Here is a 19,566-nt window from a genome sequence, read left to right on the forward strand (position 1 = left end):
CTACATGATGTAATCAGCCAGTTCAGGATGGCGATACAAATGAAAATTATCCTTTTCCTTAAGAACAGAAAAAAAACCCCCAACTTCAGCAAGAAATGCCTCGAAGGGACAGCCTCACCCTGCCCGGGCTGTCCCTCAGCAGCTGGGAAGCGGACAAGGCATGAATGCGGCGTGACTCCAGAGGAAATACCAGGAGGCAGCGTGGTGTTTCAGTCTACCCTTTCCTCATTTTGTGATAGCTCTTGGCATAAACAGGCACTCGGAGAAAAGGCAAAAGAAACCCAGCTCTGCATCGTCACCGTCATTTCTTATGTCTGTGTCTTCACAAACAAGGCACACACACGCATTTCACAGAAAGGCGACCAACACGCACTGGGAGTCTCCTGTGAACTCCCATCAGATGCGAGGCTGCAGCCAGCTGACATCAGCTGGGCGTCATGCCGATGAACTCCTCTGTCATGGCAGGTACACCAAGCTCACCAGAAGAGCACCGGAGCCCTCGGCAGACACTGGTCTGATTTTTCCACCCCAATTCACACTGTTCTTTTCACACATCTAGGATGTGACTGGAAAAAAAATCCTCATAAATTACTAAGATGATTTCCTCCTTGCAGTAACTGAGGAACACTGTTCCTCATGTCCTGGTAAAGCTCTGGAAACACCTTTACTGTGGTTTTGCTCAGCTTTTGGAGGTTGGATATTTTTAATATTAATTTTATATACGTCTATTAAACAAAGCAACCGAGTTTGCATTGGAGCCGTGTGGGTCGCCACTAGAGGGCAAAGCAAGTTAAGTAATTACCTTCCCTAGAGCAACAAAGAAAACAACGTCATCTCCAACTGGCCCCTACCAGCACGGTGGGATCCCACTGTGAATTAACAACATGTGCCAGCTTTGCCCCCTGAGCTCGCTTCAGGGAGTTCCGACCCAAAAGCCAGTACCGAGAGGAAGTTAAAATGCTATCACACGTAGGGCTACACCCCAAAAAGAGGACGCGTCTTTCTGCAACCGCCCATCACTGTGACTCGGGTACACGGCACATGGGACAGAGCTGGCCAAGGGCGACACTCAAGAGAGCAGCGAGACTCTTACTAGCACCAGCTCTGAAAACCAGGGACCTAAATATTACCTGCCGGGGGACTGTAAGGGCAGCTCCCGAGCGTGCTGTTTTAATGTGGAAATGTGAAATTGTTGTGTGGGGGAAGCAAAGAAAAATTAATAAGCAAGGTGTTGGATTTGCTCAGAAAGGGAAGAAAATCTTCAGAGTAAATATCTTCAGTGTAAATTAACACTTCACCCACTTTAAAAAAATCTTATTTTTAGGGGTGGTTACCTTTGAATTCAAAAGATCAATTTCTTTCAAATATACCAACAAGACAAGCTTGTTAAATATTTCCACCTGGGAGCAAGTTCTTGCTGTAGTTCTCACAGCACCTGTCATATTTGCAATTAAATAAACATCACAACGTTTACACGTATTTCTATTCACAAGATGAAATCCTGACAATTTGTGTTTCAGCCACTGTACCTCTCCACTAGAAAGCAAGCAAAAATGATGCCCTAAGGGTAACTGTTGAGTGTTACATTAAGCAACATTATTTTATAAAGCCATATAATAAAATGCCAGTAGGTGCTAACTACATTTCATAGATTATAAAATAAATTACATTCAGAAGAGTATCTACCAATGACTAAAAAGAGCATCTCTGACAAAAAAGCGTGTTCAGTGACATCTAAGTTACATGCAAAATCCTAGGGAAACAGCATCCTGCAGAAAATTCTGCACAGGCTAATTTCACGCCACCTTCAAGCATCATTGCCACCAGTGGCATTACTCACCTCTCCCAGTCGAGGACGATCATAAATTCTGCTCGCAGGCCTGATGGATAACTATCTTTTCAACTCAAGACATCAAAACCATCACTTTCTTGCCATGACTGGAGGGAGATGCTTAGATGCATTTAACGTTAGATACACCGCACATGAACTGTACTTCATTGTGCCTTTATTTGAAGCGCGTGGAGGGCAATAATCAATATATTAGCTGCCGTTTAAATTGTTCTCATCTCTGGCCAGACTTCTGTCGTCTTTTTCTCCATTTATTGTCTGAAGCATCACTGATTAATCTGAATTACTTGTCAGTTTAATTAACATTGCTTTGTCTTTAAATAGCTTAGCCTAAATCTCTCTAATCCTTTATTGGTTATTTTAATCCTTGTTAAGTTTGTCTAATGATAAAATAAGTAAACTTGTGTGAAATTGAATGAGCAGTACTGAACATGTTCACATTTCATGACTGCCCACTTTATTTACATCTGCTTCAAATTTATGAAGTTCTTAAAAATTTTCCTATTCTTACACAACTGTGAAAGTGTTCTAATGGAAGACTGTCTCTTTTTCCAAAAATCTGTCAGTCTGAGGGCCTTCAGTGCCCAAAAGATCTCTCCAAATGTAAAACTAGTTTAACTAGTCATCAGGTTTTCAAGCCTAGTTAGCTCTTTGCAGCAGAAAATTTCACATTTGCAGCTCGTAGAATATTTGCAAGGGAAAACTCGGGAAAACTCATGTGCCAGCACATCCCCACGTGTGTGGCATTCCCAGGCTGGTCAGCAGGGATGGCCCTCTGCGCAGCACCGCCCTGTCACCCCTCATTCTCCTAGAGGAGTCCAGGAAGCTCCTGTGAGGATAAACACCGCAGGATCGTGGGGCTGTGAAGGACCAGGAGGCTGACTGTAGGTATCCCCAAGACGGGGTAGCACCGACCTCACCGGCGTACTCGGAGCCCTACAAAGCGTGTTTTCGGCTCCACAGGAACACCAGCGCCAACCGCGGTGGGATGGAACCGAGAGGCCGCCTGAAGGGAGACGCGTTCACCAGCAGGAGCACGGGCGGGGGGAGGCTGGAACAACACCATTTCTCCTCAGGCCGGCAGCGACCGGAGGCCGCGCCCCGCCCGCCTCAGCCGCCCGCCTCAGTCGCGCGCCACACCGCCCGCCTCGTTCCCAACCACCGCCAACGCCGCGCGCCGCCTCAGGCGGGTCCGCAACGCGCATGCTCGCGAGCACAGCCTCCCCCGCGCGGCGACAAGGCGCGCCTGCGCACTGCCCGCGCCGCGCGTCACCGCGTCCCAGCCTCAGGCTCCCCCCCCCCCTTTTTTCTCCCATGATGCCTCGAGAAGAGCCGGATCTCGCGAGAGCGCTGCGTATCGCGTCCTCGCGGCAGCCGCCATCTTGGAGGAGCCGGGATCACGTGACCGAGTGCAGCCGTTCGCCTCCGCCTTCCCCTCCCCCACCCACCGGGAACCGGGCCCAGATCGCCAGTTTCGACTCCGGCCGCCGCCCTAGGGCTGCGCCCGCCCGCGGGGACGTCGCTTTTTAAGGACGGTGGATACGCCGGGTTTTTTGGGGGGAGCTTTTGCTGTTTTTCCCCTGTTACTGGGGCAGGGAGAAACGAGGAGCGGCATGTCACGAGACGGGGGAGCGCGCGCCAGACCCCGGCGGCGGCGGGGGGGGGCGGGGATGGGCGGGAGAGAGCGGCGGCGGCAGCCGGCCACGTGACTCGGGAGGCCAGGGTGGAGGGGGCTGGGTCACGTGGCGCGGAGCGCGCGCCAGCGGCGGGCGGTGGCTGGTGTCACGTGGGGAGGGTGCGTTGGGCGGGGGGAGGTGCGGCGGGGGTCACGTGGCGCGGCGCGGCGGGCGGCCCCAGCCCCCCTCCCCTCCCCCTCCCCTGTGAGAGGGGAGGGAGGGCAAAGATGGCGGCGGTGAGTTAGAAAGCGGCGGGCGGCGGGGCCAGCGGCGGAGACTTCCAGGACTGGCCGCGGGAGGACCGAGAGCGAGTGAGTCCTGCTCCGCCCTTTCGCCTGGCAGCGGGCCTGCTCAGCCGCCTCGGGGCGCTCCCTGCGCGGTGGGGCCGCCGCGGCGCCCCCGGGGGTCCCCTTAGTCCACCGCCGCCGCGCTCTGGGCGGCTGGGCCCGTGGTGGGGGGGGGGGTTGTCCGGGAGGGAGGCCGCTGTGCTGGCAGCGAGCTCTGCGTCTCCCTCGGCCTCCCAGCTTGGGGCAGGCCGCGCGGCCGCCCCCGCCGGGGGTCCGCGGTGGGCCAGGGGCGGTGCGGCGTGTGGGGGAGGGCGCCGTGGTTTCGGTGGAGCCGCCGCTTCCCCGGGAGTCGGGCAAACTTTGTGCCGGAGGGCGTGTGGGGGCGGAGGGGCCGCCGGGGCGGGCGGCAAAGCCCCCTGGCTCGCGGGAAGCGTTTCGGTGGCGGTTGGCGGAGCGGGCGTGGGGGGTGGCGGTGGAGCTGTCCTCCATCCCCCCATCCCCCCCGCCCTGCTCGGGTAAAATGGCATCGGGACGGCGGCGTCTCGCCGGCGGGTCCGCGCCGCTCGCCTTTGTGCACTCTTTCCGCGGCTGGGTTAATTGTTAGGATTTGAAATGGAGCCACTCTGGTGAAACGAGGCGGCAGGGAGAGGGGGGAGGTGATTTATGGTGCTTGGGTGGCTCTAAAGGCTGCCGTGAGGCGCAACCTTTCGCCCTTCTCCGCGATCCTAATGCTATTAAAGGGATCTTTAAAGAGATGAAGGTCTGAAAACAAAAAAGTCGCGCATGGGACACAATTACGCAGCCAATTCTAGCCCAACCCGGAAGTTTATGTCGGGAACACGTGGTGGTGGGGAAGGTGGCGAGGCTGGGAGCCGGGGACCCTCCCGCGGGGCTGGCCCAGCCCTCCGGGGGCCCCGCAGCTCCCGCGGAGCGAGCGGTGGGGCTGAACGCCGCAGCTACAGACCCGGCCTCAAAGTCCAGTGACTCTTAACGAGGGCGCCTCAAACAGAGGTTGCTAGGGTGAGTAATTGTTTAACATAAAAATGCCCGTACAGTCTGACGGGGAAGAGGCTTTGTGGGGTTTTCTTCTATTTTTTTCGGTTGTTTCATTGTTATTTTTAGCTGACCAGGTTTCACAGTGTGTTTGATAGTATAAATTAGAACTCTTGTACTTTTTTCAAGGTCCTCGTAGGCTGATTTTAGATGTTTGATACCTGTTAAAGGTTAGGCTGATCATTTAAACGCTTAAAAAGGTTGAATAACTTGGATTGGATAACTTAAGATTGTGTCATTTCTTCACACTAATACTTTTTTACTTGCTTTAGAGTTAAGACCTAACTCAGTGCTAGTCTGTTTGGCTTCAGAGTACATAGGTTGTGTCTGGATTAAAATGGTTTAAATACATACATGAATATTTTGCAAGCTTTTTTTTTTTTTCCCCCCTTAAGTAGAAAAACTTGAGTCGATGAGGTAAAGCGAAGAATTTAGTATGGCAGGAGTTGTGTAACAGCAAAACATTTGGATTGTTCTTCTATATATTCCTTGTCGGCATGATACGTTATATTTGAGTGCAATCTTAGTCTTTAAAAATAAAATGTGAGCAGTTTGTTTTGTTGTGCAGACAAGTTCTTTGGCGTGAAAACTGGCTAATAGTTACTCTAAAAGCTATAGAAGTAGGTAGCAGATATGGTTAATGCATTTTTTGTGCCTGGAGATGCACCTAGAACTGACTCCCAGGCCAAAACTCATTAAGGGTTCTAGTGCTCAGATACTGCTCTTATCTCGTCTGGGTTTTTACTTCTTAAACACTTTCACTACTGGCTAAATTATCACCTCCAACCATTTAGTCTGAAAGCTGATTTCGTGCCAAATCATTGCACTGTTTAGTCTCTTTAACATTTTAAAAACTTACCAATTTCATGTTTGCAAACTGTGTATCCTGATTACTCTAAATTTCATAAAACTGTTGTAAGAGGGCTTTGAGGCAGAGTTAAATCCCACAGTATCTTGAACTGTACCTCATGTCCTTACGAGCTCTGACTTTAGAGAGATAATCAGCATTTGAAAAACTGGTACGTTTCTTACAGGATTGGAATTGCTTTCACAAAAATCAGAAGTTAACTTTGTACGTTAAAATGTAATGTTAACTACTAGTCTTAAGGATGGGCAAGTTCAGTAATTAGTGTTTCACTCTTTGATTGGATGGTGACTTGGAAAGGAGCAGAAGGGATTGGGTTGCTCGGGTGTTTTCTTTTTTGTCATTACCCAGGTTGGCTTCTGGAGCCAAAAGCTGTGAGATGAGCAGAACTCATCTGGATATCCAGAGAATCCTGTTGTGTGAGGCTGAGGGTTAGCAGCCCTTACACCTCTGTTGTGAGAGGCTGCAAATGGAGATGTGAAATTTTTAGGTTGATAATAGGTCACAGTTTAGACAGCCAGAGAATTTAGGGGACGTATCTGGCTTTTCTCTACAACTTCAGAATTTGTAGGATATTTGAAATGGCTTCCAGTATTGTTCAAGTGACATGTATTCTTCTGAAAGCCGGTGAATAAAAGGAGAACAAGAGTTGCTTAACTATATTGGTGTCCGAGGCCAAGCACTCAAACCTCAGTTTGCAGGTTGGGTACGCCACAGAGGCCAGTTGTCTGAAGGGTTTGGAAATAGCTGTGCCTAGTTGATGTGATGTTTGATTTGGGCTAAGTTGTGATACTATAGTTCATTCTGGTTTTAAAACAAGTATTTAGGTATACAGTGTTACAACATGTAACTCAGACCTAGAAATTAAAAGCCTTTTCATTGTTTAGTATTCTGCCATTATTTTTCTTAGGGGGAATGGAGAGCAGGTTGCTCGACATGTGTTTTAGCATCTCTTCTTTTTGTTTTGCTTCTTTGTACTAAAGCTAAAATGGAGGGAGGGAGAGAGCCAGGTTGGCATGGATACATGACATAATATTAAACATAGCATTCTGGGTTTGTATCTTTAAATCAGAAATTATTTACATAATGTGCAGTGGTAGCAAAACTGTCTTTCTATCAAAGTTTTAGGCTACATTCTTCAGCAGAAGAGCACCTTACAAAAAAGCTTGGGGTTTTGATAGCCCTTCTTGAAACAGCAGCAGTTTACATATTTTCTTGATAAAAAGAAAATAATTGAGATACTACTACTGTTGAAATTCTATAAATATATTTTTTTAGTTTGATCTAACAGGTTGATTCTTGCTCAGGGTCATTGGACAGCCTGACTAAACGTAGACAACCTTATCTGCAAGATTCTGCATGCTGAGAACAGTTCTTTGGTGAAGTGCTCAGGGAACAGCTTGTAATGTTCACAACTATTTTATGTCTTTTCTTTTGGAGATTTTTAAAATGTGGCAAACAGGTCCTTATATAGTATTGCCAAAGCTGAGCTGCAGAGCTTGATAAAGTCTCTTTCACTTATGTTAACTAAGGAGCCTCCTACCTTGTAAGATTATGGAGCTGTTTCAGTTTGATAACGTTTCAGGCTTGACTAGCGTATGTCACAAAAAATAAACTAAGCTATCATGATGCAGCTTCTCCTGTTTTTTTATTATTTAATTTCCTTACTAAATTAAAACTAGGAGGGGGGAATTAGAGTGTGGGGGAAGGGCAGCAGTGATCCTCTGAAGTTTTACAAAGCCTAAAAGTGGTGCTAAGTATTCAGTGATTTTTAATGTAAAAATTCTAGAAGTTCAGAATTCCTTTTGTTCCAAACAATGCAGCTCTGTTCCTAGTGTACAGAAACAAAATAAGTGAAACTAGTCAAACTTCCGTTGTCCAAACTGTCTGACAGACAAACAATTGCTGTTGTCTTACTTAGCTTTTTGCTGGATTGTTAGCAACTGCTAATTTTTAAGACTGTTAGAATTGGGGTTAGCATGAGAGTGATGCAGCTGGGGAATTTCTTATGTGAAAACCGCCCTGCTAAGAAAGGGGTGCTTCTAAACTGAAGATACTTATTCTGGAATTGAAGGAATTGCTGTACTAGTTTCTATCGCTAGTCAGCTAGTGAAAACTTTGAAGTAAGCAATTAAAGTATTACTGCTATGAATGTTTTTTTCTGAACTCGATGAGACTGTCTTAAGATATCCAAGCCATTGTGTTTTTAAAGATTAAAAATGTGGAGTTCAGTGTCATTGTGGATGTGTTAAACTTGACTTGAAACAGACTTGGTAGGTTGTGGCACCATTTTAGGATGCTTGGGGAAGATGTGTTTTTGTGTGGTGTTGGCGTGGTTTTTTTTCTAGCCTTGGTTTTGCTTTGAGTCTCAACTTCATAGAAAGGCCTTTCCTTCATATATTGCAAGAGTAGCCTAGAAGTTATCTTGAGTAATTTTTTGGTCCTAGTTCTCTTTTAAGTAAACAGCCCCAAGCTTCTGACTTTCCATGCCTCTATTTGGTATAGCCACTTATCTCTCAACCAAGTTTTAGTCATGCTTTCTTTCAGAGATGGCGTGATCAAGACTACATGCAGACTAAATGATATAACTGACATTTTTTCCTTTGTACATTTAGACATTTTTGTTTATTTGACCATGTTGAGCAAAGGTGTTGCACTATGTGGAAGAATGCTTGTGCCTCTTTCCCACATTGATACTGTAACATTATGATAATAGTGTGTCAGAGCTGCTGGTTTGATGGGGTAACCTGTGTTAATTCCCTTTCTGTAGAGACATGCACCTTCAATGGCTGCTCTGAAGTTCCTAACAGTGAAAGCACTGATAAGCTAAAACTTCATCTGCAGACTTAATCTTTCTCCTCTCACCTGTTTCTAATTAGTAAACAATGCTGTAAGCTTCTAAACTTAGCTCTGATGACTGCTGTTAGTATTTGTCTGATGAAAATTAAGGATTTAGCCTTCCCAATTAATATATCTAGGTGTAGTTCCCTTTTTTGAGATGGGAGGGTTAATCCTTCTGAAAGGTAAAGCTACCAGTCTGTTCCTATTAATTTTTCTTGACCCATTCAGGGTTCTAGGAGGCAGACTAGTGGGAAGTGACATCTTTTGAAGGAGCTGCCATGTTAATTAAATCTGCTAGATGTCTTAATGTTTCTTAATATCTTCTGTACCTGATACCTACAAACCAGGCCATTCTGCCAGTTATCTGATCACCTCAAATGCCTTTTGGAAAAAAAAAAAATAAAGCAGCATTTAGTTCTGACACAGCAAGTGGTGTTTAATGGGACTGTGTGTTGTCAGTACCAGTCCCACCAGTTATTGTTTGTTGCTTTGATATTCTTTTGGGTAGTACAGTCTTTGATGCTTAAAACTCTACCTTCCCCTTGTCCAAGTACCTTACATCTGCTACTTCAATTGTGGTGCCACCATCTTGGTATTAGTCCACTAAAAGAAGATCTCTCCCTACTATTGGACAGACTGAAACTAGGAAGAATAAGAATTAAGTGCCCAAGGCTTTATTTATTACAAGAATTACCTGTTCTGCCAAATGTGTTAAGTAATGTGTATGACCAACCAGCTGAACGTGGCTTAGCTGCATGCATAGAGAAGGATCATCGAATAAGCAAGTTACACTTATTCACAGACTCTGAAACAGCAGTATCTAAAATGCCAATAAATATTTTATTCGTCTTATCTGCTCTAAAGTAGGGGTTCAGCTGTGTTAGTTTTTGATGTTGTTACTAGTGGATGTTACAGGAGGTGTGGAGAATAAGTGAAATGAATTTCTACTTGAGGTGTGTCTTAGAATATATAAGCAACAGCTCAAGTTATGTGGATTCATTTAATTTTTGTCTTAGTACTAGGGCAAATGGGCTTCCTTTTTAAGGAAGCAAAACGCATTATCTTCCCTCTTCATCTTAAAACATAGAGTATTTGGCTTTTTTAATAATTTTTTTACACTGTCTAGAATAGCTTTTTGAAATTAGTTTTGCTTGTCCTACACATAAAGGAGTCTGTGACCTGATGTTAGTGTCCTATTTAATATGTAGTTAACATACTATAATAGTGGAACATTTGTTCTTTCTACTATGCAAAACAAAATTTCTCCAATGAATTAATCACTACCTAATGTAATGGCAAGAAAGAAATAACAGCTTTCTTTATAAGCTTTTTATCACTAACTTGTTACAAGATAAACTAAATGAGTTTTAATTGTGCTTCCCTCATGCAGTGTGCTTCACTGACGAAGATGTATCATTAGCATAATACAGTCTCACCGTTTCTCCTTTTGGTATTTCTTGTAATGCTTAAAAATGTAGTGCGATGAAGACTAGAAAAGGCATCTTTTTTCTTTAAGTTTATGGGTATGATAGCATTTTGTGTAGTTAACTATTTCATTCTTTCTGCTTCTAAATGTGGTGGGTATATTGAAAAGATTTTAAAAAACAGAATGGAGGAAAAAATCTGCAAATGAACAACAGAGCTGGAGCAAATCTAGAAAGTGAAACTGTGTATACAAGAGGCTGCATTGCGTGTGCCCTTAAATCCCAGAAAGGGAACTTCAAATGTGAGTGTGTGTGTGCACAAAAGTAAGTCAAAATTAAATGTAACTTGTGTTTATGGTTCTAATTTTTTTAGAGATGGTGGAGCCAGGACAAGATCTGTTGCTTGCTGCTTTGAGTGAGAGTGGAATCAGTCCAAATGATCTATTTGATATTGACTCTCCGGACGTGGTTCTTGCAAATCCAGCACCAACTCCAGCTGTTCAGCAGGTTAAAACAAGAACATAGTCGTTTGCTAGACAACATAAGAGCTTGTACTTGATGTATTGTGGAGGGGGGCATGGTATCCATAGCAAATGGTTAAAGAATGTGGAGTTTTCTTAAATTTCTTGCTTCATAGTAATGAGATTAGAAAATGACTTGTTAATTAATTTTACACTTTTATACAAAAAAGCAATCTGAAATACACTATTGAGGTCAGTATAAACATAAATATACTTAATTTCTGGACATTAAATGGGGGTGTGCTGTCGTGTATCCCTAGAGAACTCTAAGATCACTGGAGTTTAGCCACTCTCCTATAAAATGTGCAAAAAGCATAATGTGATACAGTGTTTAAGCTCCATGATAGCATTCAATGTACAAGAACGTAACCATTTCAGACATAGGCTGGGAACAGTAGTATGTTGAACAGTGACATCACAAAACTAATTACATTTTCATCGCAGTTAACTAACAAGGTGTTGTATGTTTAACTTTTTTGAATGTGAAATCAACCACTTGATGGTCTTTATTTTTGGTGAAACCTTTGTTAATGAGCACAGTTAAGGACTTCCACATTAACTTCATTTTGTGGGTGGATATTTAGTCTTAAGACTTTTTCCCTGCTAATGTGTTTTCTGATGCTTACTTTTTCCTCTACAGTCAGTGCCACTTAGTGCATTAGAACTAGGCTTGGAGACTGAGGCCACAGCTGCTGTGAAACAAGAACCAGAGACTGTATCAACTCCAGCCTTATTAAATGTTCGGGTAAGAACTGGTACTTTGGGATTTTGTATGTGTACATGTGCTGGGTTAACCTTAGCTGGATACCAGGTGCCCACTAAGCCACTCTATTGCTCCCCCTCCTCGACTGGATGAGAGGAGAAAAAAAATGGGATGAAAGGGTCATGGGTTGAGATAAGGACAGGGAGATCAGCAATTACTGTCACAGGCAAAACAGACCCAACTTGGGGAAATTAGTTTAATTTTTTGCCAGTTAACAATGGACTAGGATAATGAGGAATAAGAACAAATCTAAAAACACCTTCCCCCTCATCCTTCCCTTCTTCCTGTTCTCAGCTTCACTCCTGGCATCATCACACATTGTCTCTGCTGCTCCTTCCTCCTCATGCTCTTCCCCTGCTCCAGCAGCTCCTTCACAAACTCTTCCAACTTGGCTCCTTCCCATGGGCTGCAGTTCTTCATGAACTACTCCCACATGGGTCCTTTCCACAGGGTGCAGTCCTTCAGGAACAGACTGCTCCAGCATGGGTTCCTGGCATGGCCACAGGTCCTGCCAAAAAACCTTTTCCAGTCTGGGCTCCTCTCCATGGGGTCATAGCATCCTTTGGGCACATCCACCTGCTCCGGCATGGCGTCCTCCCTGGGCTGCAGGTGGATATCTGCTCCACTATGGACCTCCGTGGGCTGCAGGGGGGCAGCCTGCTTCACCACAGGCTGTAAAGGAGTCTTTGCTCTCATGCCTGGAGCACCTCCTCCTTCATTGACCTTGGTGTCTGCAGTTGTTTCTCTTGCATATTCTCACTCCCTCTCCTAGTTGCTGATAGCACAGCGGTTTTTTCCCCTTCTTAAATATGTTGTTATTACAGAGGCGCCACCAACATTGCCGATTGTCTCAGCTTTGGCTAGTGGCGGGTCTGTCTTGTAGCTGGGTGGAACTGGCTGTATCGGATGTGGGGGAAGCTTCTGGCATCTTCTCACAGAAGCCACCCCTGTAGCCTCTCTGCTACCAAAACCTTGCCACGTGAACCCAATACAGTATATTAGTAAAATGTAACCAAATAGGTGGGACTGTAAAAGGCCACTTGGCCGTCTGCTTGTACTGAGACTGTGAAAGCTTAGCGTACCCGTGGGTTGATATGATTTCTGTGACAAGGAACACAAAGTAGGACAAAGCAGTGCACAGAAAAACATGCTGAGGTGTCCTGTGTGCCTTTTGCTTCCCCTGCATGCAAATTCTCGAGATAGGAGACAAGTTTACACAACTTCTCTATACCCGAACTGTGTAGCACCTTTTCTAACTGCACATAATTCCAAGCACTGTAGTCTGGTGGTTACACCTGAAATGAGAATATAAAAAAAGCAGATCTGCAGGAAGGTGGATGTATTGTGTGTCTGAAAAAGGCTCCACATGTACTTTGAGTAATCTAAGCTATTTACTCTGACAATTGTGCAGCTAATTTATATATTGGAAATACTCTTCAGCTCAGGGCTCCTGTACCTGTAGTAGTCATGTTTTGTGCCTAGGTGAAACCTTCATGCTATTTTTTTATTTCCTTTCCCTGCAAATAAAATTTGAAAATACCATTCAAAAATATGCATGGCAGTACATTGATGGATGGGCACTCTTTGCTCAGGTTGTTGCACCACAAGATAATTACTCTAGCATCTTCAGCATGTTATGTGAAGGCATTTCTTACTGCAAGAGTCTCTTAACTGGTGACTCCTGTGCTCTAGATGAAAGGCTAATAAAGTCTGCTTTTCTCACACTGTCTTCTGAAAATTTGCCTGGTTCTTTGTTGCTAGCAACCACCATCCACCACAACCTTTGTGCTGAATCAAATAAATCAACTTCCAACTTTGGGGACTACAATAGTGATGACAAAAACAACACCTGTTACAACTACGAGGCAGACTATCACTGTAGCAAAAATCATTCAGACCAGCACAACTACTCGACCCTCAGTTGCAGCACCAGCAGTACGCAATGCCTTGACCACTACACCTTCAAAGGACCAGATTCAACTGAAAGATCTGCTAAAGAATAATAGTCTTAATGAACTCATGAAATTGAAGCCACCTCCTAATATTGCCCAACCAGTAGCAACAGCAGCAAGTAAGTTTTCTTCTTTCTTCATAATTACAGTATTTTAGACCAATAGTGAAATAATGTAATGTGAAGATATTTGCACATCAACATATTTTCATTGATTAGTAGAATATTGCAGTAAAATGAAATGGTCCAGAAAACTTGATAAAATTCTACTCTGACTAATAGTGTTAGAATTCAGGGTGAAGTAATACAAAACAGCAGGCTTTAAAAAATAAGCTTTTGATATACTGCAAGGAATGAGGAAAATGACATTTTAGAGTGCAGCTGGCAAATTCGTAAAATTAATTCATGAACATTATTGAAGTTGATTTAGCTGTCTTAGAGTCTATATCAGTTTTTGTCCTACTGTATATTTGCTGTGGAACTATGATAAACTAGTACTTTTTTTTTTTGGTATCTTCCAAACTAGATTTGTAGTATATGCTAGTACTGCTATGATAGGGTGTTTCTGTAAAGTATCTCCTGAGAAAGAACATTGCTGTCCGTATATGCTTCATAGGAGGTATCAATCTATTGCTTAAAAACTTAAGTCCTAAAAACTTGCTGTTTGTTTCCACGTTACTTCTAAAATGTGATGTTAACTTAAATGGCACAAGTGTCTTGTTACCACACTCCAAATCTTCATTTTGTGATCCCTTTCATAGTCTTTTCTGGTACGTTATTTCTAATGTGTGGACCGCTTCTATGGGCAGCTTAATAGAAGGTAAAAGCTGTGTGTGTTTATTTTTATTATTTTATTCTTTCAAGTTATTCTGGTTTTACCATGAGGTTAAGATCAGACTAGTTACGTTTGAAAATATCTCTTCTAACTTTTTCTGAAAGCTTTGCAGGCTTTTTCTGGATTACTATATTTTCAATGTCTCTGAAATAAGGTTTACTGATTTTTATAGGCGAGGTTGGAAGTAACCTATTTTCATATGCAGATAGAGTGCGCAATAAGCGAAGCTGTCTGTTAGGACTGAAACAAAGAGAAGAATGTTCTTCCTTGTTTTCATTGCTTTCTGTTATGGACTAGTTGACAAAAATTGAAGTTGAGACAGCAACTGAAGTTGGGGCGGGCGGTAAAGGAGTGAGGAAGAGGAGGGGAAGAAGGTTTTATAGGACTGACTTATCCCCTTTGTGTTAAATTGAAAACTCACAGAAGCACATAATAGGTTACATCAATACACAATAGCTGTTGTAGTGGCACAGCTGCAGAAAATAGTTGAATCTGTAGCTTCTGTATTAAGTGAAAAGAAGACATGCAAGTTCTAGGACTGCATTTCTAATCTTATTTGTGTGCCTCTGTTTCTGGATCTTTCTTCATCCTTATAAAAAAAATGACAAATACTTGTAGAACATTCAAGGGCAGAGAAGCTCTTGGAAGGAAATACGGTCTTTTCATATAATTCAGGCAGCAGGAGTTCTAGATTGGAAAATAGTAAAAAGTTAAATGATGCATCCTCTTTGAGGAAAACTTTTTGTGCAATTGTCTTAATTGTTTTTAGGGGCAATTATGGTAAATTTATTACATGCCTTGACTGTCAGCATGATGGATGCTTGACAGCTGCTTTCAATGTTTTATATCTATCCTTGTGTAAGTTTTTAGCTCTGTACTGAGCCCTGTTGCCAGTTGCTTCCAAATGTGGCTGAGGACAAGAAAGTTAATAAATTGTCCTCTTGAAGGATCCTGTTATAAACTTTAAAAAATTGAGTCCGAAGTGTTGACTTTTTGTTTTACAGAAATACTTGTCGTTTCTCCTAAGGTGGTAAATGCCACCAGACCAGGTAGGTTCACTTCTGCTGAAACACTGGGCTTTCTGGTTTGTTGTTGAACTTCGAAGGCTCACAAGATGGAGTATTTCTAAATACTATGTATAGATTTGGTGAAGGTCCAAAATATTTTTTTTTTAAATACTGAAACTAATACACAACTGTGTCAGACGCGTGGTATTGCATGGGAAGTTTCTTCAGTCAAAGAAGTAACAGGATTTAACTCCTTGCTCAGAGACTTTAATTTGGACAAAATATTGCTTGTGTGCTTGAAGCATCAGTGTACTACTGGATATTTTAAACTTCTCTTCCAGCTCTTTATTAAAGATGTTAATTTGAGTCGATGTTTGGAGGGAATTCCTGTAAAACACAGCTTTTCTTTTGTAGCCGATCTAAGCAATGGTGCAGTGAAGAAGGAGGCTTCCACAAAAGAGGTAGCAAGAATATGGATAAATGATATTAAAATGAGAAGTTTTTCACCTACTATGGTAAGTAGTGCGAATGGTTAATTTGCTAAATGAATGTATATTTTATTGGCCACAACCACCTGTGACTAGTTTCAGTAGTTACTCATATATGCCTTTTGTGTGGTAGAATTATCGAGTGCATCTGTTTGTTCAAAAGGTTAGTTTCTTCCCTAGATGAATACTTGGTTAGATGACTAAAACTAACAGCTGTGTAGAGCAGAATACCTGCATAGTAAATGACAATTTCAGGAAATTACTATCCTTAACAGAACCTCATTGTGGAGGCTAAGAAGGGTGTGCTTCAGTTAAAGCTGATACGTGTATCACTTGCTCTGTGTTTTAAGACGTTTTCTTTTAAAACATCCCATTCGTATAACTAGCAACGAGGAAACTAGAAGACTTTCTCTAGCATGGCTAACCTTCTGGGCAGTTTGATTTAAAAGGTAAATTGAATATCATTCAATTTTCTAAGTGTAATAAAAATACATTCTGATGCTGTAAGCACTTGGGTTTCAGCATCTTCACTGACAGCTAGAATCAGGCTGAAGTTTGTGATGAACAGTGCTCCTTAGTGACTGGCATACAGAAGGATGTTCAGATTACTTTTTTTATATTAGACATTAAATTAATTGTGGAGGATTTTTGATTTATCATCTAGCAAGTACTTTAAAAATATTAATATCTTTACATTGATCAAGATCACAGTAAAAAAATGGATATCTTATCAGGTTTCAGAGAATGCTAGATAGAACTGTGACTATTGTAACTATTCCCCGAAGTTGTGAAATTACATAATGAATGTGAAACTGCAGGAGACTTCATGGGAGTACTTGGAAGTTAGGTTTTGGCTGTTAACTAGCTGTTGTGTTTTCAAGGCAGTTTTCTTTAAGTCATAGTTTGGATTTAATGTGCTGTAAGAAGTGTTTCTTTTTTAATTCTGCTTATGTGAGTTTGGAGTACTTGAATCTTCTCGCAAAGAAGAGCAAGTTCCCTGACTTTGTGTCTTTGAATGGTAGGTCAGAGTATAAGAAATCTACATTTCTGTCTGTAGTTTTCCCAGCTGCTCACTGGTTCATCTGGTACGTGTATTAAAACATGCAAGTGCAAGTTTATGCTCATTTCATTTCTCATGTTAATTTCCAGGACGTAAAGCATTAACAATGTGCTGTTTGACTAATGCAGGTATTTCTCTATTCTAGAAAGTGCCAGCAGTAAAAGAGGAGGAGGAACCCGAGGAAGAAGATGAAGAAGAAATGGGCCATGCAGAAACTTACGCTGAGTATATGCCAATAAAATGTATGACCTTAAAGTTTTGTTACATCAAAAGGCTGAAATGTTTTGAGAGCCAATTTGTTATTTACTCTTCTATAGTTATTAACACCAAAAAACAGGTAGATTACTATCTGTGTCATGTAAAAAGAACTTCAGTTTGTGGTGGGTTTTCCTAGGAAATTTTTCTCTTCTATAGTGCTCAGTTTTGGAAAGTATGCAGATTTTTTTTTTAATAGAAAAGGAATTCTCTAGTGTGTCTCTGAGCAGTACTTGTTTCAGAAATATGATCAATGAACCAAGATCAGGCTTTTTTCACCTGTGTTAAAGATGCTTTGTGCCTCAGCAGAGGCAATTTTTTAAAGGTATTAAGTGGTCACTCCTACACTTAAGAGTCCATTTTGAGTCTTTTGGTGTGAAATCACCCTAAGCACATTCTTCTTGCATTGCTCCTGACTGACTTCTTAAGAGATGGTTTGTTTGGTTTTTTTTAAAGTGGATCTTTTACATCTGTTAATTGCCATCCTCTCTTTTCTCCTTTCTCTTCTTTATCATAATCAGTGACAAAAAACTGTTACCTTGTTTTCTAGGTACGTTACTGACCTGCTATAAAAGCAAGGCAAAAAATTTTGCATGGAGTTTGTAGCTAAATGGTTAATTTTTATTGTCGCTGAGATCTGTCAGCAATTAAACCATGTCTGTTCTAAATCTTCTCTCATACTGCTTAAAAACAGTACTATATAAATAGTGAGAAGAATGTTGCTTTTGTGATTCTGGCATCTTGAGGCTGCGTTTGGCCTTTTGGGAAGGCAAGGTTCAGACCACTTTTTCTCAAACATGTCAAGTACACAAATATTTTAATTTTCTGTGAGCTGAATTTTATAAAATTCCATAAAAATTGGGGGAAGGTGGTGAGAAGAGAAAGTTAAGATTGCAGTTATACAGAGGAATGTATTAAACTGAATTTATATGCAATGCAGTTTGTTTAACACTTGATGTACTGTTGCAATGAAACATAGTTATTCTTGAGTTCAGCTTTTGCAATGGACAATTGTAATTTGTTTTGGTAAATATAACCTGTGCTGCAGCAACAGAAGGCTGTGTTATGTTTTCATCTTCTCCCTTCCTCCCACTCCCTTTTCAACCAGTAAAAATTGGTCTACGTCATCCTGACCCAGTAGTGGAAACCAGCTCGTTATCCAGTGTAACTCCTCCTGATGTGTGGTACCAGACATCAATATCAGAAGAAACAATTGATAGTGGCTGGTTGTCAGCTTTGCAACTTGAAGCAATCACTTACGCAGCCCAGGTATGCTAGACATTAGTACAGCTTAAAAGCTAACATAGAATTTAAGAAGAAAAGCTACTATCTGACAAGTGCAGCTATGTCAGTTTTACAAGGAGATAAACTAATAAGAGCTTAAAGGTTTGAGTTGCATTAGAAGGTGACAGGTGAGCTTCAGTTCAGATAAATGTGAGGTGATACACATAGGAAAGCTTTGTCTAAACCACTTCCATAATGCTGATCTCAAACTGTCTTAAAACTCAGGAAGGACATGTTAGTCATTATTTTTATTTCTCTGAAATAAGTTAATGGCTGCAGTAGCAGCAGGCTAAGAAAGCTGACAGTGTTTGGCATCATTGGGAAGGGTATAGAGAGCAAGACTGGGAGTTATTTTGCTGCTATATTAAACTTCAGTGGGTGCACATCGGATGTTGTGCGTGCAGCTCCTTGCATGTCAGGGAGGAAGATAGTGAAGTTAAAGGACAACTAAAATGGTCACAGGAGGAAAGAAGTTGCATCATGAGAAGGGATTAACAAGGCTGGGACATCTCGGGCTGGAGAGGAGAAAAATGAAGAGAAATGAAATCAAGGTTCACATAATCAAGAAGGCAGTGGAATACCACAAAACAAGAACAAAGCAGAACTCGGTGAACTGGTAGGAGATGGTTTTAAAATGGATAGAAGAATACTTCTTTACACAGGCAGTGGATGTCTGGGTCTTGCTGCCACAAAAGGCTGTAGAGGTGCATATCAGTGGGTTAAAAAAAAGCAGCCAGTCTCGTAGTAGGCACTAAAAGGATGAGACAGATATGTACAGCAATTCTAGGTGCTGAGGGAAGAAGGGGGAGAATGGATCAGATAAAGCAGTTATGTTTATATGCTCTCCCTACATAAAATCCCCTCTTGAGGCTGCTTGGCTGGGTGCACCACTGGTCTCATCCAATAGGGTGTTTCTTATGTTTGCTCATTTCTGACAATCCACAGTGTGTCCAGGAGAATGGGTACAAGTTTTTTTTGTTCTTTCTCCTACAGCAACATGAAACATTCCTGCCCAATGGAGACAGAGCTGGATTCTTGATAGGTGATGGTGCTGGTGTAGGAAAAGGAAGGACCATAGCTGGAATAATCTATGAAAACTACTTGTTAGGCAGAAAAAGAGCAGTCTGGTAAGTGTATCAGCATTTGTTAGAGCAGACACTGTAGTGTGTATATTAAATTCAGTGTAATCTGTCTTCCAACAAATGTCCTAGCAACTGCTTTGAACTTCTGCTGTAACTTACAGAATGTAATGCTTTGTTTTATATCTTCAGGTTTAGCGTGTCAAATGATCTGAAATACGATGCTGAAAGAGATTTGAGAGATATTGGAGCAAAAAACATATCCGTTCATTCATTAAACAAGGTGTGGAAACTTTTTACTATGTACAGTTGAGGCAAAACTTTAGGT

The 19,566-nt window shown here is 42.3% G+C and overlaps 1 protein-coding gene across 3 annotated transcripts in view; it reads left to right on the forward strand.

Annotated features, from left to right (window-relative positions):
* Window positions 1–3,668: 3,668 nt before the first annotated feature.
* SBNO1 (strawberry notch homolog 1) overlaps window positions 3,669–19,566 on the forward strand; it is a 35,348-nt gene continuing 19,450 nt past the window's right edge. The window contains exons 1-10 of one of the 3 annotated variants that reach the window (XM_068412984.1): window positions 3,669–3,836; window positions 10,369–10,502; window positions 11,157–11,261; window positions 13,041–13,350; window positions 15,070–15,114; window positions 15,487–15,587; window positions 16,766–16,862; window positions 17,984–18,144; window positions 19,153–19,286; window positions 19,431–19,521. In XM_068412984.1, coding sequence (XP_068269085.1) covers window positions 10,371–10,502; window positions 11,157–11,261; window positions 13,041–13,350; window positions 15,070–15,114; window positions 15,487–15,587; window positions 16,766–16,862; window positions 17,984–18,144; window positions 19,153–19,286; window positions 19,431–19,521 — 1,176 coding nt within the window. In that variant the 5' untranslated portion in view covers window positions 3,669–3,836; window positions 10,369–10,370. Of the gene's footprint in view, window positions 3,837–4,457; window positions 4,833–10,368; window positions 10,503–11,156; window positions 11,262–13,040; window positions 13,351–15,069; window positions 15,115–15,486; window positions 15,588–16,765; window positions 16,863–17,983; window positions 18,145–19,152; window positions 19,287–19,430; window positions 19,522–19,566 lie in introns of those variants that run through there. The other 2 variants (XM_068412985.1, XM_068412986.1) reach the window with 2 other exon arrangements.

Source organism: Nyctibius grandis, chromosome 14 (genome assembly GCF_013368605.1).
Source record: "Nyctibius grandis isolate bNycGra1 chromosome 14, bNycGra1.pri, whole genome shotgun sequence".
Taxonomy (NCBI): domain Eukaryota; kingdom Metazoa; phylum Chordata; class Aves; order Nyctibiiformes; family Nyctibiidae; genus Nyctibius; species Nyctibius grandis.